This window comes from Alexandromys fortis, unplaced genomic scaffold (genome assembly GCF_014885135.2).
Source record: "Alexandromys fortis isolate MF-2015 unplaced genomic scaffold, M_Fortis_MF-2015_v1.1 scaffold_63, whole genome shotgun sequence".
Lineage (NCBI taxonomy): Eukaryota > Metazoa > Chordata > Mammalia > Rodentia > Cricetidae > Alexandromys > Alexandromys fortis.
In genome coordinates this window covers 2964345-2981532 of record NW_026067953.1, presented here as the reverse complement: position 1 = coordinate 2981532, position 17188 = coordinate 2964345, and the positions used below count along the sequence as shown (strand labels likewise).

Genomic DNA, 17188 nt, shown 5'->3' with positions numbered 1-17188 from the left:
ACTGAACTACTTGCCAGTGTCTTCATCCATAATAGGGAGATTATGGTACCTGTCTCTTGCAGGATCTTGTAATATTAGATGACAAAGATTGTAGAGAGTACTTGGGTCCTTCATCATGGTCATCTGATCTAACTCAACCATATAATCATATTAATAGAAAATATCTTCTTCATCCAAAGCAGCTGAACAGCTATGACTACCCACCAGAGACCTTCAAGATTGGACCTGTCCACAACCCCTCATAAAAGAAGGGGTAGAAAGGGATATCAGAGCATCACCTGAGATCTCAATTCTTCTATACATTGCCTCAGAGTCAGCTATATGTAATTTTTCCAGATTCATGTTTTATGATCTTGGGAAATTATAGAGGATGGAGTACCGAAGATTAACAGGGCAGAATTTTCCATTTATTTAGCTGTGGAGAAGTACTCTTCCATATTGGGGAGCATTTTTGATGATGCAGATATTCAGCCGTCACTCATTGTTTTGTAAGTAGTCTCTTAATCTTGCTTTCTAAGGAAGTCTAATAATTCCATTATAACTCTGAGACAGACTTGGGCGAAATCAGGACCTCGGTGTATTCTTGATGCCCTAGCTGGTATGAGAAGACATTTTTTTTTCTCTCTGGAGAAAGCTCATGCAATGGTAATAATAACCCTATTAATTAAAAGGACATTTGTTTCCTGGCAACAATGGTTTTTCACCAAGGCATTACTTCTTATCTCATCTACCTCCTCTTGATTCCATTTTATTTTGCAATAATCATTTTCCCTGATGGAGAAACTTTTTAGTTATTTTGTTCTGCATTCAAAACAAAAGCTTGTTTCAAACAGCTATATAATGTCATCTGTTTTGTAACTTTCCATATCTCAGAATGATGATAAAGTATTTTAATATCCCTCTATAAAACATGATTAAAGTAGAAGTTGGAGGGTGTCAAATTTGGAGCTAATGACAGAAGTTCATATTTACCATCAAATATTTTATAACTTATAGATGATAGCTTTTGAAAGAAATGGGTGTTCAGGATTGTGTCACATGCCCATGTGACAGCGATATTCAAGAGATGATGTGAACATGACAGAGATACAATCTTAAGTATTTTAGAGGTCAGTTCCAACCTTGGGATGTTTTTGTTCAGTCTTCATGTAAGCATACACTAATAAAGGCACTGTAGGAACAACTAATTAATGTCGCACTTCTTGTTATCCAAAGCAAGTTACCATCTGCAGTTTCTTGGTATCTGAGAAATGCTTTGGACACCATTTCAAGCCTTTCCTCATTGTTTGTAAAGGTGCTATATATGCAGTAAGTACCTGGCAAATGTGCTGAATAAAGCCATCTTTCAATTTGCCCAGTTATTATAAATGAGTTGGAAAGGAGTATGAACAACTGTGTTTCCATTGACCAAATCAGACACAGAAAGCAGCAAATGTGTATTGACTGGCTAAGAGTTATGGAGCAAGCCAATGACAAATGATTGAAACATCTGCCACTATCTCCCAGCTTTTTGTCCCATTAAATAAATGATACCATGCTTTATTGATGCTGTGTTTACATTTGGGGAAGCATGTGCATTCACTCAGCCTGATGTTGGATTCTACACATCTTATTAGAAAATATCCAGCTGTGTTTGGGCCTGATGAAGATATTTATTATTTCAAATACTCAGAAGGAGGGATGTCTGCATGTTTTGTCTATGTGGTACAACTTTAGTCAGACATATGATGTGTGTATATCAAAACACAGTAGGCAAAGGAAATTCTTAACCATTTCAAATGGTGATGGCCCCCTTCTGCTTATTTCTAATAGTGTTTCATCCAGTTAACCCAGCCTAAATAATTTCTCAAGAGTTACGTCATCAGAATTTGTTAATACTTTCTTTTATGTCTTCCCACCTTCCACGAGCTCTGTTTACACTTACTTTTTCCTGGTCAACTTCACTTGGCACATAGGGAAACTTTGTCTTAAAATGTAGCTCCCTGTTTAAGCCATTATCTCACGCCTACAGTTTATTTATAAAAGGATGTATTTATGTCACTCTGTTAAGACATTACAGAAATACTTTTCTTATATTCAAAACAACTTTCTGTATTAGCTTGGTTGTATAGGAAAGTACACCCAAACTTAGAGAAAGGCAACTAATTTTATTCATTAATTTTGCTCTTTTCTTTAGCGTGGCTAATTCATGGCTTACAATCTGGTATGTTCTTCTATTCTGCCTATGCTCATTTTGTAATTGTTTGATTGACTGATTATCACTTGTCACATTTTAATGTGAAACAAGTGCATCAATATGGAATATACGCATGCTCTCTGACGATTTGTCTAAGTCGTATCTTCTATTTCTTTATATACTAATGCATTTTGATAAATATATTCATTTGAATCTAACTACTTTACTAAAACTCGGATGCTACGTTGATACAAACAAGCATCCCAGTGGGTAATAAAATCCATGAAGAAGGAAGGATAGGAATGGTATAAAAGCATGTATCACCAATGTACGTAGGGGAAGACTGTATAAGACTCTGTGTTCAGGGTCTCAGTGTGACACAGTATGTAACAATTATGCGAGACTGGCACTCGATCCATAACATCAAAGCCATATCAAGTGGAAACACATTTCTTAAAACAAAGGGAAAGTCAGTCTCTTATTTTGTCTCCAAAGCGTTCTCTATATTAGGCCTGAGTTACTTTGCTCACAGTGGCATGGCATACTCTTCACCCCCTTCTTCATGGAATCCTCTTTTAATTGCTGTCCTTTCATTGTAGTACCCTTACATGCTGGGCAAGAACTTGCAGCAATACCTGATATGCAAACCAAAATACCTTACAATCTAGTTATAAATAATTCTTATAATGTCAGAGGGAGCTTTATATTGATGTAAGGACTGCTGGCACATTTGTGTGAAGAAATTCCAAAAAGAGAAAATTTACTGCGTTAAAATAAAATATGTGGCTCGATTTTGGTCCTTGAAGTCCCAAATTTTGACTTCTGGGTAGCTGTGTGAGAACAAGAGACGATGCTGTGAGGTTCTTAGGGAGATGATGATGGATTTTATTATTATTCCTATTAATTACTGTTACCATAATGACCGTAGGGAGACAATGAAAGGGAGTGCATATGGCGGGGTAGTTTTTTTTTTGGTCAAGGTCTAGATGCTTGCACCATGATGATGTCTTTGTTTGTGGATCTTAAAAGTAAGAATTTCGGTAACCAAGACGAATAAATTACTATGCTGTGTCTCTAATGAAATGTTCTGGATGTCATTTTAATAATCATTCTGATTCAGTCCCACTGACTGATAAGATTCAAACATTTTATGCAGCTACTGGTGACAGTTTGAGATTTATAAAATGTCTGCTTTCCAACTTGGTTTTACCCACTTCCACTTTTGTCATCAGAGAAACAAGAGACCCACAGGTTTTGTTCCCCAGTAATTTGTCACTAGGGGGCAGCAGGGGTTTATTTAACCCAAAGTAAAAGAAAAGTGTTTTAGCTACCAGTGTTCCTGCTAACAGTAATAGAGATGTTGTATGTTGCCATCATGTGTCCTTCAAGCATATGGCTATAGACTTGTCTTGAGATAATTATTATCAAAATAGTACATTAAAAATCATAATGGAACTCTAAAGAACTTTGAGAAACTGGAGATGGAAATATCTATGCCTACTCAGTGAATTAAGTTTTATTTTTTTTTAAATTTTGCCCAAGGAGTTTTATTTTAATGGTTTGTCTTATCTATGCTAAGAAAATAGTCATAGCTTTGGATCCATCAATGCAGCATTTCTATATAAACCAAGTTCTATATTATATTTCTAACTTTCAAATTACTCAAATCCCTTTTAAGAGATATATCAAATATCAGAACCTAAAGATGCTAATTGATTTAGAACCTTCCCAGATAAAACTGAACAAATATAAGACTTTGGCAACATTGTTTCATCTTATAAGATATGAAATCTTAGTATTTTCTTTCCTGAAGGATTCCAAAAGTCTCCCCCTCTCTTTTCTACACCACTTGAAAATAGCACTGTTACTGTCCTAGCTTCAGTTTGTCTCCCTGACCCTGAAACCTCCCATCTCTTACTCACATATCCTTGGAGCTAGCATTATTGTGAACATGATCTGTAAGTAGCACTTTAACTTTCAACATTTTTTGCTAGTCTTTCCTTCTCTCATCTACTTAGACCCCTCATCAGTGATATTGTACTAGTCAATGACGTTTTAAGGAATATATTAATACCTTTGGGATTTTCTTGATCTTGAGCTGTGATGCTTCACTGCTCAGCTTTCAGATCTCCTTGAATGCTGAATATGCCGCTGAAATAGAAGAGGTCCAAATCTCTTGATTTGTTAAGCATCCCCAACCAGCTCCTCCGTAGCTACAATCATAGCGCTTCAATTCTGTTACTCATTTTAAAAGTATACATATCATGGCCAGAAAGTACACATCATATTCAATGTTAATCCCTGTCAGTTTTGCGTTTCCAAACTTTCCAGAATATTCCACCTGTTTCCCCTTATCACAGACACGAATAGTTTCTGACATATTTTTTTTATGCATGGTGACAATCCTAACTCACATTTGCTTCCATTGATGCTGTGAGTGAATAATTCACACACACACACACACACAAAAAAAAAACTCTTTTAGTAGTGGAACTATACCATCATTTCTCTACTATCTTCCTACATGGAAAATTAAAAAAAATCCTACATTCTCTCTTAAAATTTATTTATTCATTTATTTATTTATTTATTATTTATTTTTGCCTCTTCTAGAATTCAGCTGACCAGGGACGTCAATTTTTCAACAAAATAAAGGAATACCATTCTACTGTTCTAAGGCTCTAAGTCCTATGAAGTCTCAAATATTTCTGTTTCTGTGAACTTTCATTTTTAAGACTTTGTTTCCAGAGCTGCCCATGCTGTAGGCAGATGTGGAATAACCCTGTGGGGAAATCAAATGCACACACTTTATGGAAATACTGATTAGTCAGAGACATGGCATAACTGTGCAGCTAATGCCTGTCCTCAGCAGCCTAAGCAGCCCTGGATTGAAGCCTATGATGCCTTCTTCAGAACCAGAGAATCTCATAACTCAATCAATTTATGATCATGAATTTTGACAAATACAATGGTTTTTCTATGACATCATTAAATATTATTGTTTGTAATACTGTAATAATTAATGGTAAAAAACAAAACATCCATGACCATGCAACAGCACTTGCATGATTATATATATGTTTGTATTTGTATATGCATGAACTCTTAACTCGTTTCTGTTTGTTCTGACATCCCATGAGACAGCAAACTGTCGGACTATGCTCTGTTGACATTTTGTGTCTAATAGAATACTAAATAAATGAATCAGTCCCTTTTGCAAATTTAATTTGTACTAGCTTGAATTCTGCTGAAATGTCTTTGTCCATCTCTTAGCAATCTATACTTCATCAAAGACATTTTTTAGGTGAGATTGCAAGGAATTTTTGTTCCTACATTGCAGGACGAAAAAATATATATACAGAAAGAGAAGGAAAACAAAAACCCAAACACCCCCAAATAAAAACAACAACAACAACAAAAAAAACCACAAACAAACCCCACCAAAGATATATCAGCAAATGAAAAATAAACTCTAGTTCAATGTGTTCTTTTATGGTGTGGGCATGAAATCTTCATTTGAAAAAAAAAAAAACCTGCTATGTGACATCTAAATATAAAAGTAGGTCTGCTCTATAGAGTGAACATTCCCTTTCCCTTCCTAAGGACAAAGTTGGTGGCACATTTTCAGGACTGCAATGCACCAGGAAATATTGCAGAACATTTACTTTACAACTCTGATTTATAAACAAGAAAAAGCCTTGTAAGCAGTATTGGCCCCTTTCTATTCAATTTCCCCTGATGATAGATATTTTCAAGAGAATTCCTTCTGAAAGGAGTTTGTTCCGAACTAAATGGCGGATAGAATTTGAACCAGTTCTCCAAGGCAGAGGGATTTGTGACCCAGGAAAACAGTTCTGTTAGCAAAGCACATGCTTCGTGAGGACCCGACATTGAGCACTCTTAGAAAATACATGTTTGAGAGAAAGGCTTCTTCCTTTCCTCTGACGGCGGCCATCAGGTGAGCCAAGATGGGCGCATACAAGTACATCCAGGAGCTGTGGCGGAAGAAGCAGTCGGACGTGATGCGCTTTCTGCTGAGGGTCCGCTGCTGGCAGTACCGAAAGCTGTCCGCGCTGCACCGGGCTCCACGCCCCACCCGGCCCGACAAAGCGCGGAGGCTGGGCTACAAGGCCAAGCAAGGTTACGTCATATACAGGATTCGCGTCCGCCGTGGTGGCCGCAAACGCCCGGTGCCCAAGGGTGCGACCTACGGCAAGCCTGTCCATCATGGTGTGAACCAGCTAAAGTTTGCCCGAAGCCTTCAGTCTGTTGCTGAGGAGAGAGCTGGACGCCACTGTGGGGCTCTGAGAGTCCTGAATTCTTACTGGGTTGGCGAAGATTCCACATACAAATTTTTTGAGGTTATCCTCATTGATCCATTCCATAAAGCTATCAGAAGAAACCCTGACACCCAATGGATCACCAAACCGGTCCACAAGCACAGAGAGATGCGTGGGCTGACGTCTGCAGGCCGCAAGAGCCGAGGCCTTGGAAAGGGCCACAAGTTCCACCACACTATTGGTGGCTCTCGCCGTGCAGCCTGGAGAAGGCGCAACACTCTGCAGCTCCACCGTTACCGCTAATATACGTAATGTTTGTACAATTAATACCCCAATAAACAATTTAGGACCGTCAAAAAAAAAAAAAAAATACATGTTTGAACGGGGGTCGGTGACACACTCTTGCAATCTCAGTGCTGCGCAGACTGAAACAGACTGATCATTGGGGATTACTGCTCAGCCAGAAAAGCCTAGTCAGGGGGGCAGTAGATACCAGTGACATTCCCCGTTTCACACACCAAAGTGGAGAACTTCTGAGGAGCACCACCTGAAGTTAACCTCCGACCTTCAATACATATACACAGAGAAACTCACATGCATTCTTCCTTTCATCCACCTCCCACACACAAACTTACAACAAAATAAATATATAAAAATGAATAAAGTGGAGGCATTTACGCTATTATGAGAGCACCAAGTGATGCCACTAGTATTTAACAAATTGTTATACCAACAAGCTTGAGATACTTGGCATATGGGATTCAATATTGGGAATCTGTTTCCTCTAATACTATACTAAAGATTTAAGAAGTCATTAACTACATGCCAAGGACATAAAAGAGAAAACAAAAAGTAGGACAAACTTTGAATTGTCATATCCAGAAATAGCCATAGGCATTGTCAAAAGATATGTGTGAATAATGAGAAATTATAGCCTAGAAAAACAGAACAAATATTCACTGCAAGTTTCCTTTTATTAACAGTTACACTCAACTGTAACTGTTAAGAATTGTTCTCCATAGTTTCTAGAAGATAAAAAGCTCATAAAATATATCCACCTTAATCTGATATAGTATCTTATTTTATTTAAGCCAAAAGAAATAGAACATGTCTTAACAATAAGAAGAAAAGATAGGGGAATACATTTTAAGTGTCATGGACGGGAAGAATAAACTAAATAAGAAAGATACTAGCTATGAGGCTCACTATTAACCACTGCCAATTGCAAAAGGAAGCATCTCTGAAGAAGTATGGCAAGAGTAAGAAGCTACTACTATAAACATAAATTTGTAGACTTTATTTTGACCACATGACAGTTTAGCAAAACAATTATATTAGTTTATCTCAGAGACCTGAGCCTATGACCTCTCTAGCCATAATTAGTTCTCTCTCCTTCCCTCCCTTTCTCTCTCCCTCCCCTCCCTTCAATTTCTTTCTCCTCTCTTTCTCTCTCTATCTTTCTTTTTTTTAGCCAGATTCACAGGAGCAGAAAAGCATTTTCTTTTGTTGAGCAGGCCTCAGAAGCAATCAAAGAGTAGTTGGTTATCCCCATGGCAGGAATGCCACTATTTAACCAATGGGTATATCCTACCTTTCACATTGGTATTGTAGCAGGCAGGACCCAGCACTGGATAAGACTACTAATTTATTCTCTCCCCATAGTGTCCAGCCTTAGATTCTAGCCTTCTTAAGGTTTTTACTCCTGTAAGACACTTCTGTGTTCCTTGCCTCTCCACATCATATTCCAAGCCATCCTTCATTGATGATTGCTCTCAATCTCTCATTCTTTTGGATAATTGCCACAGTGTTCCCTGGCACGGACAATTCTCTCATTACTTTCAACTACACCTTTCCTTCTTTATAATTTTCATTGAAATTGAATTTATTTATGTGATAAGGCTAAGTATGCTTTTCAGGTTTTTGCTAATATAGAATGACATCTTCAAGAATACAGTTCATTTTCACGTCAGTGTACACCTTTATTGTAAATAACAATTATATATATCTTACGTTTTATATTTGCTCAAAGATTGGATGAATCACAGGCTCAATAAAAGAGTAGAGAAGATAAATTCTTCCTAGTAAACTACTACAGAAAATGTATTACACTTACAATTATTCAAGAACTTGGTGGCATAGACCTAAAATCTCAGAATATAGGAGAAGCAGTGGAAGGAGAGTTTGCCTCTATTTAACATCACCCTAGAAAGCAAGAAAGACAACATTAAACACGCTAATGCAGAAGGGGAATAGCTTCAGAGGCTGTATCCTTAGACAAAGAAAAACAGGACACTAAGGAATGCTGAGATTAGGAGTAACAGTGTTCCCCAGAAAACATCTGTTTACTCAACGTTGTCCTGAAAACTTGCACACACAAGGAACATTGTGAACTGAATATGCTGCATTTATGTATTTAGGACTATATAAATGCATACACACATACATATACACATATGTATATAAATAAATATATATACACATATGCGAATATATATACATATACACATATATATCTGGTATAATTATATTACATAGTACATATAATTATATATGCCCAGTATAATTAACCAAAAAGGGATCTTGCATTTGAAAATGAGCAAGGGGATACATTTGAAAGTTGGGAGAGTAGGAAGAGAAAAATGATATAATTATATTAATACAAATAGGAAACTCTTTTAACATCAACAATACAAAGCATGAGTAGTGTGCATATCTGTTGAAAATATGCTTCTGTGGAATTTACTAAACCACTGTAGGGTTACCTAACACTAAGGTATAAATGCACTGGGCTACATCTTGTCCATCATAATGAGCACAAAAGAATTGGGCATCCGACACTCAGGAAAAGTAGTCGGGAAGACATCACGAAATATTGCTGATGTGACAGGAAAGGAATGAGGGAGGAGAGATCAAGGACTAAAGTAGCAGCAAAGGATCAAAGTCAAGTGTCTCATCTAAGTGTGTGTTTTCAGAAGAAGTATAATAAATTGGTTTTCAGGAATCAAGGAAGACATTAAGTAGTCTACTTCTCAAAATATAACTCAAGTTATTTCTCTAAACGTTGCTTATAGATATTTTTGTGGTTGGCATCATATAATAATATTGCTTTGGATACTTGGGTTTTATGCATTAAGACTATGAGTGACAAATGCCATTCAAAAGCACATGGTATATGAAAAGAAATTCCTCTGAAACGCCAGGTGCCCCTCCCCTCTTGGAGAAATTCTCTTAATCAGTGAGCTCCTTGACTGCAGGGTTGAGAGGTCCTCTGTGTAGTTTAGGTATTGGCAATAGACTTCAACTACCTGCTGGAGAATGAGACAGAATTATAGGAATACATAAATAAATTTATATTGATTCAGTGCTATACAATGGGGCCTCTGAGGAGAGATGGGAAAGGGCAGCCCATTGTCAACTGTGAGAAACAAAGAAGAAATGAAAAAGTAACCAGAATTGGTAAGTATCAGAGAGCAGAGTGCTAACCAAAATTGGAAAGCAGCGTCAAAACTCCATGGTAAGACAATTTTAACTTTATTATTCTACCCTCTATGAACCCTGTAAATAGATTCAGGGGGGTAATTCTGAGATGATAAGTCGCTGTATTGGAGAGAGAGCCTCAGGTCTCACCTGAATGCTTAAAATATTGGAATTTATTTTGTTGCAAGCAGGGTACCAAGCAGCACTAGGAAATATGCAATGGAAAGAGAGAGGGGAAAGAATAAACAAGGAAACCCACCCTCTGTAGTTTTCAAAAGACCTCTGAAACTACCAGTGCCCTCTGCAATGGAGAAATTCTTCAGTCAGAGTCTGGGTTACAGCTCTGAAACAGCAAGTGTAATCGTATCGATCCTGAAGGAATGTCTGGTTAATTTTTCACAAGGCGTAGATCCCTCAAAAATCAATAACTTTCTGCTGTATCTTTATTCCTCTGAATAAACTCTGTCTGTCAAAGAAACTTGATTCCTCAGCTCAATTGGATTCATAAAACATTCACAGACACATAGCACAAAAGAAATGTAAGCTTTCCTGAGGAGTGGTAAGTATTTAACCTCAACACAGGACAAAGAGCATTTTCATTTTGATATATATTTGTCCTTGAGCAGGCATGAGTAGGTACTATGATTTCTTTGATGCAAATGCTTCCTTTAAATATGGTTTCCTTCCCCAAGGGAAGATGCTCCAACAAAACTACGAAGTGCACATATGGAAAGAAAGGCCTAAACAAATATCTTTTTAAAAACCTATGAGTGACTAAAAAAATGTGGTCATTTTGCCACCCTTTTCACCTTGCCAAGAGCTGTGTATATTAATACATATTTCTGGAAGAAATACAAACAATGCTATCGGAACAAACACTAAAACCTAACTGAGTAATGGAATTTAAGGAAGTCTCTGAATGATCCTTGTTTTCTCATTTTATAAGGCTGGCAATCAGTAGGGAGATGTACTTTTTAAGGTAACGTAGTAATGTATCTTTCATAAAATTGGTAAACTTACTTTGAAAGGAAATCAATGACCACTTATTTAGTGAGGATGGGAATGGTGGGTTTTAAAGAAATGTCCTCCTTAGAGTCAACTGTTTGAAAACTTGCTCTGCCATTGGTGGTGCTCTTTGGCAAAACTATGGAACATTTGGCACAAATAGGCCACCAGGAATGATCTTTGACTTCTAGCCTAGGTTACTTCCTATGCGTGTTCTCTCTTCCTCTGAGTAGATGAAAATGCCACCAGACTGCTTTCTGCTTCTATCTCCATGCTTTTCTGTCCATTGCAATACCTTCACTCAGTATGCTAAATTTAGTATGATAGGGCCAGAGCTAAAGCAAACCCCTTTTCACCTAAGGTTTTTGTTTTTTTTCTTTTTTATTTTCTTTTCTTTTTTTTTTTTTTTTTTTTTTTTGCTATGTCGTTTTATCACAGACTCAGAAAAATAACTAATACATCTGGGAATGCATGATACTATAAATAACATTATAGCTTATTTATAATAGGAACACAATGCAAAAATGGAAATTACAGAAACAGAAACAGAATCAAGAAAATGAAAAGGATAATTATCCATAGTAATTTGTAATTCTTGCTAACTTCCACACAATTGACTGAAAGCAGTAATGATTCAATTAAAAAATATTCAGTTATAACTTTTGACAAGTAAGACTGTCATGGATATTGTAGTTTTGTCATCTAGCATATAAAATTCCACCAAGAATTTCAAAGCAGATTAAAATAAGTACATTCTCTACTTATTGCCACAAAAATGATACCATTTTAGAGATACAGAAAGAATAAAAATTTCCTATATTAATCTAGTGATTAATTAGATCACTTTTATTTCTGGGGTTTCACAGCCACTTCTCTGCCCTTTACTCTTATTTAAGTTCTTCATTGTAGAAAATAAACTTTTAAGTAAGGCTTTGTGTGTATGCTTGTGTGTGTGTGTATGTATGTGTGTGTGCATGTATGTTTGGACATAAATATTTCAATGTGTCTCAGGTAAGATTTTTTATGTTTTACTGATACGTTATGATTAAAGGAAAAAAGAAATCTTATTAAAACTAATGTTACTTTCTGTAGTAGACTGGATATTCGATGTGTTCCAAAGACTCATTAAGTGAAGGTTTCTCCCAGTTTGGTATGATATAGAGGGAAAAGAAGCTAAAAGGGATGGGGCCAGAGGGAGGTGTCAGGTCACTGGAAGAATGGCATGCAATGGGATAGTGGAACTTCAGTCACCTACCCTTTTTTTTTTTTTCTTGCCAGAGGTTCCAATGAATGACTTCATTCGTCCACATATTCCTGTGTCATCTCATTACAAGCCCAAAGCAAAGAAATTAATGGGTTATGAATTTAAATATCTAGCATTAAAATTCAAATATGTCTTTCCTATGTAGAAGCTGTCGATCACAAATATTTGGTAGAGTGAAGAAAATATTTCTAACCAAGACTCTGCTATTTTAAACAAAGGAGGCATTCCCCACTTTGAAACATAGTCAGAAACAGTCTCAATGAAATCCTTCCCTGAGGATGGAGCTCATCATGCTTTATGACTGAGGACAAAGCATTAGTGCATTGCTCACAGGTTCTCTAGAATCTATAAGATAAGAATTAAGAGCACACTCTTCCTAAAGTGCTATTTCTTCACCGAGAAAATGATCTTCACCTCACGCTAACAGAAAATGACAATCAATTGAGAAATAGGTTCAGGATTTATTCATGATCCAGTCTAGTCAAAGAGAATTTCCTCTCAGGCAATTGTATAAATACTGGAACTCCAAATCATCCAGATTTCGAACAATAATTATTTAAAATACATTAGAATAAAGATTTTTCTTATTTCCCATTACATTCAATGTGGCTTAAAACTATCAAACCAATGTTTTCTTTGGTGAGTACTTAGTATATGTGGACAAAAGTTATTTTATTAATGTAAAGAATGGGTGATCCTGTCATGATCTTTCACATTTAAAGTTATATTAGTTGAGAAATACTCAGTCATTATTTTTAATAAGTTAGAAGAAATCTCGATCAGGATATAACAAAAGATGTGTACTAATAGTCCCTTTGAACATTACTCAAAAGTTAATTTTAAAGTATATGTATATAATTATAGTGATCATATATTATAATAGAAATGCTATCAGTGTGTTTGGGTATTCACTACTGATTTCCATGATTAGAATCTAGTAAGAATATTGACTTAAGGGGGACAAAGAGTTTTCTTAAGGTATCTTACTTTTTAAACAATTTCTCTGTCATCAAACTTTAGAATGTGCAATGGGAAGCCTAGTAATTTTTCTTGCATGTTCAAGCGTCATAAGAATAAAGATTTCTCCATCCTTTTATTTCCAGTGGCGTTATTTGAAATCTATCATAGCAGAAATAACAGCTGCTCCATTTTAGGTGCTAATAACCAGTTTATTAATCACATGCATGGAAAGCTGTAATATCTTTCTCCAACATCTCAAACCATTTTCTCTTAGCTGTTGATTCTAGACCACCCGTCTCTCTATATATGACAGCGCTGCCCTGCTCTCCTGTGGTTTTCAGCGTCTGTCTGACCTAAACTTTCTAAAAAGACCACGTGGTGTCTAGTAGCAGAGGCTTCATGGTTATCAGGAAAGCAGCTTCCTGCTTGAGTTTGACCTCTTAGTTGTGTCTACATGCACAATGACTCATATGCCAGCATACACATGGTAAAGCTGAAACTCTGTCATTTAATTGGTTCCCGGTTATTGTTATGAAGATTGGTATTAGTCATCAGACCATTTTTTTTTTGTAATTTGAAGAACTATATTGTATATGCTAGAATATTTGAGGCTAGCTGTTTAAATAAATATACTTTTGCACCAACAATGGTTCCACCCATTTTAATTTGATCCTGTATATTTAAAGCATCATCTTCCAGGCTGAAATGATATGACAGATAATAGGCAAGAAGACAATGAAATGATAGAGATATCCCCCATTCATTTAATACTAAATGTTAGATATTTCTTTTTTATTAAATCTATTCCCTTAACTCATAATTAGTACATGCCAACTTGGTTCACCAGGCATAAAGAGTCACATACCCCTAAACTTTTTCAAAAGATACAAAGAAAGATAGAGGATTTTATGAATATTTGGTAAGAAATAAATGTTTCTGCAATGCATTATAATGGTTATACTATAAAAAGCCTAATATTTCTTTTCTCTGTTGTATGATTCTCCAAATCCTGACTTTATCTGTACCCATAATAAGTAAAAATTCTTGTTAAATATCATAAGATACACATAGAAAACATTTCAATCTATGTTTCACATATGATAATTAATACATTGCAGCCAACTAGCAACTTTTGTGACATCCAGTTGTCACAAATGACGTAATCATTAGAGATATTATAGAGGTTCAGAACCTTTCAGGGAAGAGGAAGTTTTACCTAAAATTCACATTCTTTAATAATTTTATCGCGTGGCTGTTCTTTAGTATTTTCACCTGAAATCTCACCGCTCTTGCCTAAACCTATTATTGTGGATTGTTTCCCAGAAATTTGCAAAGAGTCATGAAATCAAAGTTAATGAAAGTGTTGGAAAATGAAAACTGCTAGATAAACATGAAATAATTCATTTTCATGATCTTACAAGCATCCCTTAACTTAACCACTCAACTATTGTTTATTGCCTTATAAAAAGAATGTTATGTGCTATGGCTATAATTTAGACATCAAATATTTTAAGCTAAACTTCACTATATTTTCACGGAGAGAGGAAAACTCCCAGTTTACAATAATTCAAGTTCTATTATAGAAAAACCCAAAGAGCTATAATAATTCATAATCAAATTTCTCATTTTGAAAAACCACTTAAAATGATTCTTGTACTGCCACAAACATATATTTTTTTCCTACATAATCACATTGCGAAGAAAAATAGATCATTTTGACAATATCATTCATGTTGGTAAAAATCTTTTAAAATGCATAACTCATTATGAATAATTTATTTTATTGCAAGAAAATTTATATAGCTATCTTTTTTAATGTGTTCCTTTCCACTGCTTTATCTCTTTTTTTTCCATTGTAATAACATACTCAGGAAGGCTGAAAATGGTTTTATAAGGGTGTGGATACCTCAAAAATCACCTTTCTGCATCCAGTGCTACGAAGTTACTGAGTTACTGTTTATTAGTTGCTCTTCCTTTTTCTTTGTCAGTTGTGAAAACTTAAGGAGGGGCCTGTAATCAATCTTTGTACACTCTACTTTAAATTCCTCATGAAATACAAATCTTCAGTCGTTATTTAACATAGCCATTGCCAGTGATATCTCATGGAAAAAATCATTTGATGCTGCTGGTGCTTTGATTTAGAGATATATCCTGAACTTCATCCTTGTTAAAAAAAAAAAAAAAAAGTAAGTCATTTACTCAAAATGTGATATCAAGTCAAGCCAGTTCCCACATAATGACAGTCATCTATGGCGATGAAGGAGCTATTTGACAATTCTACTTAAGTGATTCTCTTTTAGAGTTGTGTGTTAATTTTAAAGGTCTTCAGTGAAATCTCAGATAATGTATGAACCCTTGCTAACTTTTGAGACTTTTGTGAAAACTTTCTTTCCCCCACAGCATAACTTAGAGACATCAAGCAATGCAATATGATCGGAACCCAAGATAATTGTGTAATTATCTTCAAAAGCCACAAAATGTGACTCTCCTTCTCCAGGAGAGGAAAACTACATAATCACAGTAGATTTGTTTTTTTTTCCTGTGCAGCACCCAGACCTCTGCAGAGTCATGATGTGTAGTCCCTTTCCCTGGTTTGGATTTTCCATGTGATCATCTTGCTATGCAGAAGCACCTTTAATGGCATCTGGAAGAGAGTAGTTACTTGAAGCTGGAAGAGACAATGAAAATGAAGTGTCACATGTGTGCTGATCATGGTGGTGATCTTTTCCTTTGCAGAAACACTTCCCTAAATGAGCAAAGCATTGGGTAGGAAGAATTACAGACTGGATTCCATACATTTTTCTCTACATTTAGCTTTGCAAGACAGATATTTCATCATTTAATCTCTAGCATAGGTTTTCAAGATATAACTTGTAGAAGAAAATTATCTAATCCACTATTCTCAGGAATGCTACTATTTTTTTTTCTCAGTCAAGACAATCTATTCTCAATAACTGTTTCTTCTCCATTGAAGAATCACTAAATTCAGAATGTTAAAAATTGCCCCAAGGTTTCTGATACATAACCAATTGGGATTTTCGGTTTATGGACTGTTGACTTCAATTCAGAATGGTTAGAAACAACTCTCAACAGAGAACTAAATAGGAGTGATGATAAGCTCTTTGTCGGTCAAGAATGCTAGCTCAATTTTTACCCACTCAATTTGGACTTCCTTATAGTTTTCCAGAAGAACCGTAGAGCAGTGGTTTGCAACCTTCCTAATGCTGTGACCCCTTAAAAAAGTTCCTCGTTGTGATGACACACAAATCATGTAATTATTTCATTGCTATGTCATAACTGTAATTTTGCTACTGTTATGAATCATAATGTAAGTTTCTGATGTGCAGGCTATCTGATATGTGGTCCTCAAGGGGGATGTGGCCCAAAAGGTGAGATGCTCAGATGTAGACATGAGTCTGAGAAGTATTTGCAGTCATTTCGGTATCCCGAGGTTTGATAGAAATGTGATAGAAACTACGTTAGGGTCCCCTACTGCATTTCCAGACTGTTGGCTCCAGTTTGCAACTAGATTACTGGAAGAATTGTTCAGCTTAAACCTTCACCAATTTCAGAAAAACACATTCCTACAACCAAATATGACAATGTGTCTTTAAAATTGCTAAGTTTGGGAGAACTGGAAATATTATGGATTTAGTTTCTTAGAGTCCGTAATATAAGTGTAAATTGTATGGGACATAATGACTGGAATCATAATTGAAAGAAAGAAACAGATTCTTAAATCATGGAAAGGTTCAAGTTTGAGAGTTTGACTTAGTCATCGAGTCACTGGATAAAATGGTCCTGACTAAACAACTCTAGCTCTAGAGTTTGAGTAAAGGGATGATAGATCGGGAATATTTGTTCATCTTATGTGAATGCAAGTTCGAAGGCAGGCATTTAAACATATCAGGAAAAAGTACCTTTAACAATTCTTAAGATTCTGCCAATAAAACAATGTATTTGATTATTTACATTCCAAAATGTTATATCAAACTTACAGCCTATATGAAAAAATACCTGTTTAAA

The 17188-nt window shown here is 35.8% G+C and overlaps 1 protein-coding gene across 1 annotated transcript; it reads left to right on the top strand.

Moving 5' to 3' along the window:
- The first annotated feature begins 6098 nt into the window (after nucleotides 1-6098).
- Nucleotides 6099-6820, top strand: LOC126507185 (60S ribosomal protein L15-like). Its single transcript, XM_050151400.1, has one exon. It carries the CDS (start codon nucleotides 6145-6147, stop codon nucleotides 6757-6759), a length of 615 nt encoding a protein of 204 aa, XP_050007357.1. The 5' UTR covers nucleotides 6099-6144; the 3' UTR covers nucleotides 6760-6820.
- The last annotated feature ends 10368 nt before the right edge of the window (nucleotides 6821-17188 follow it).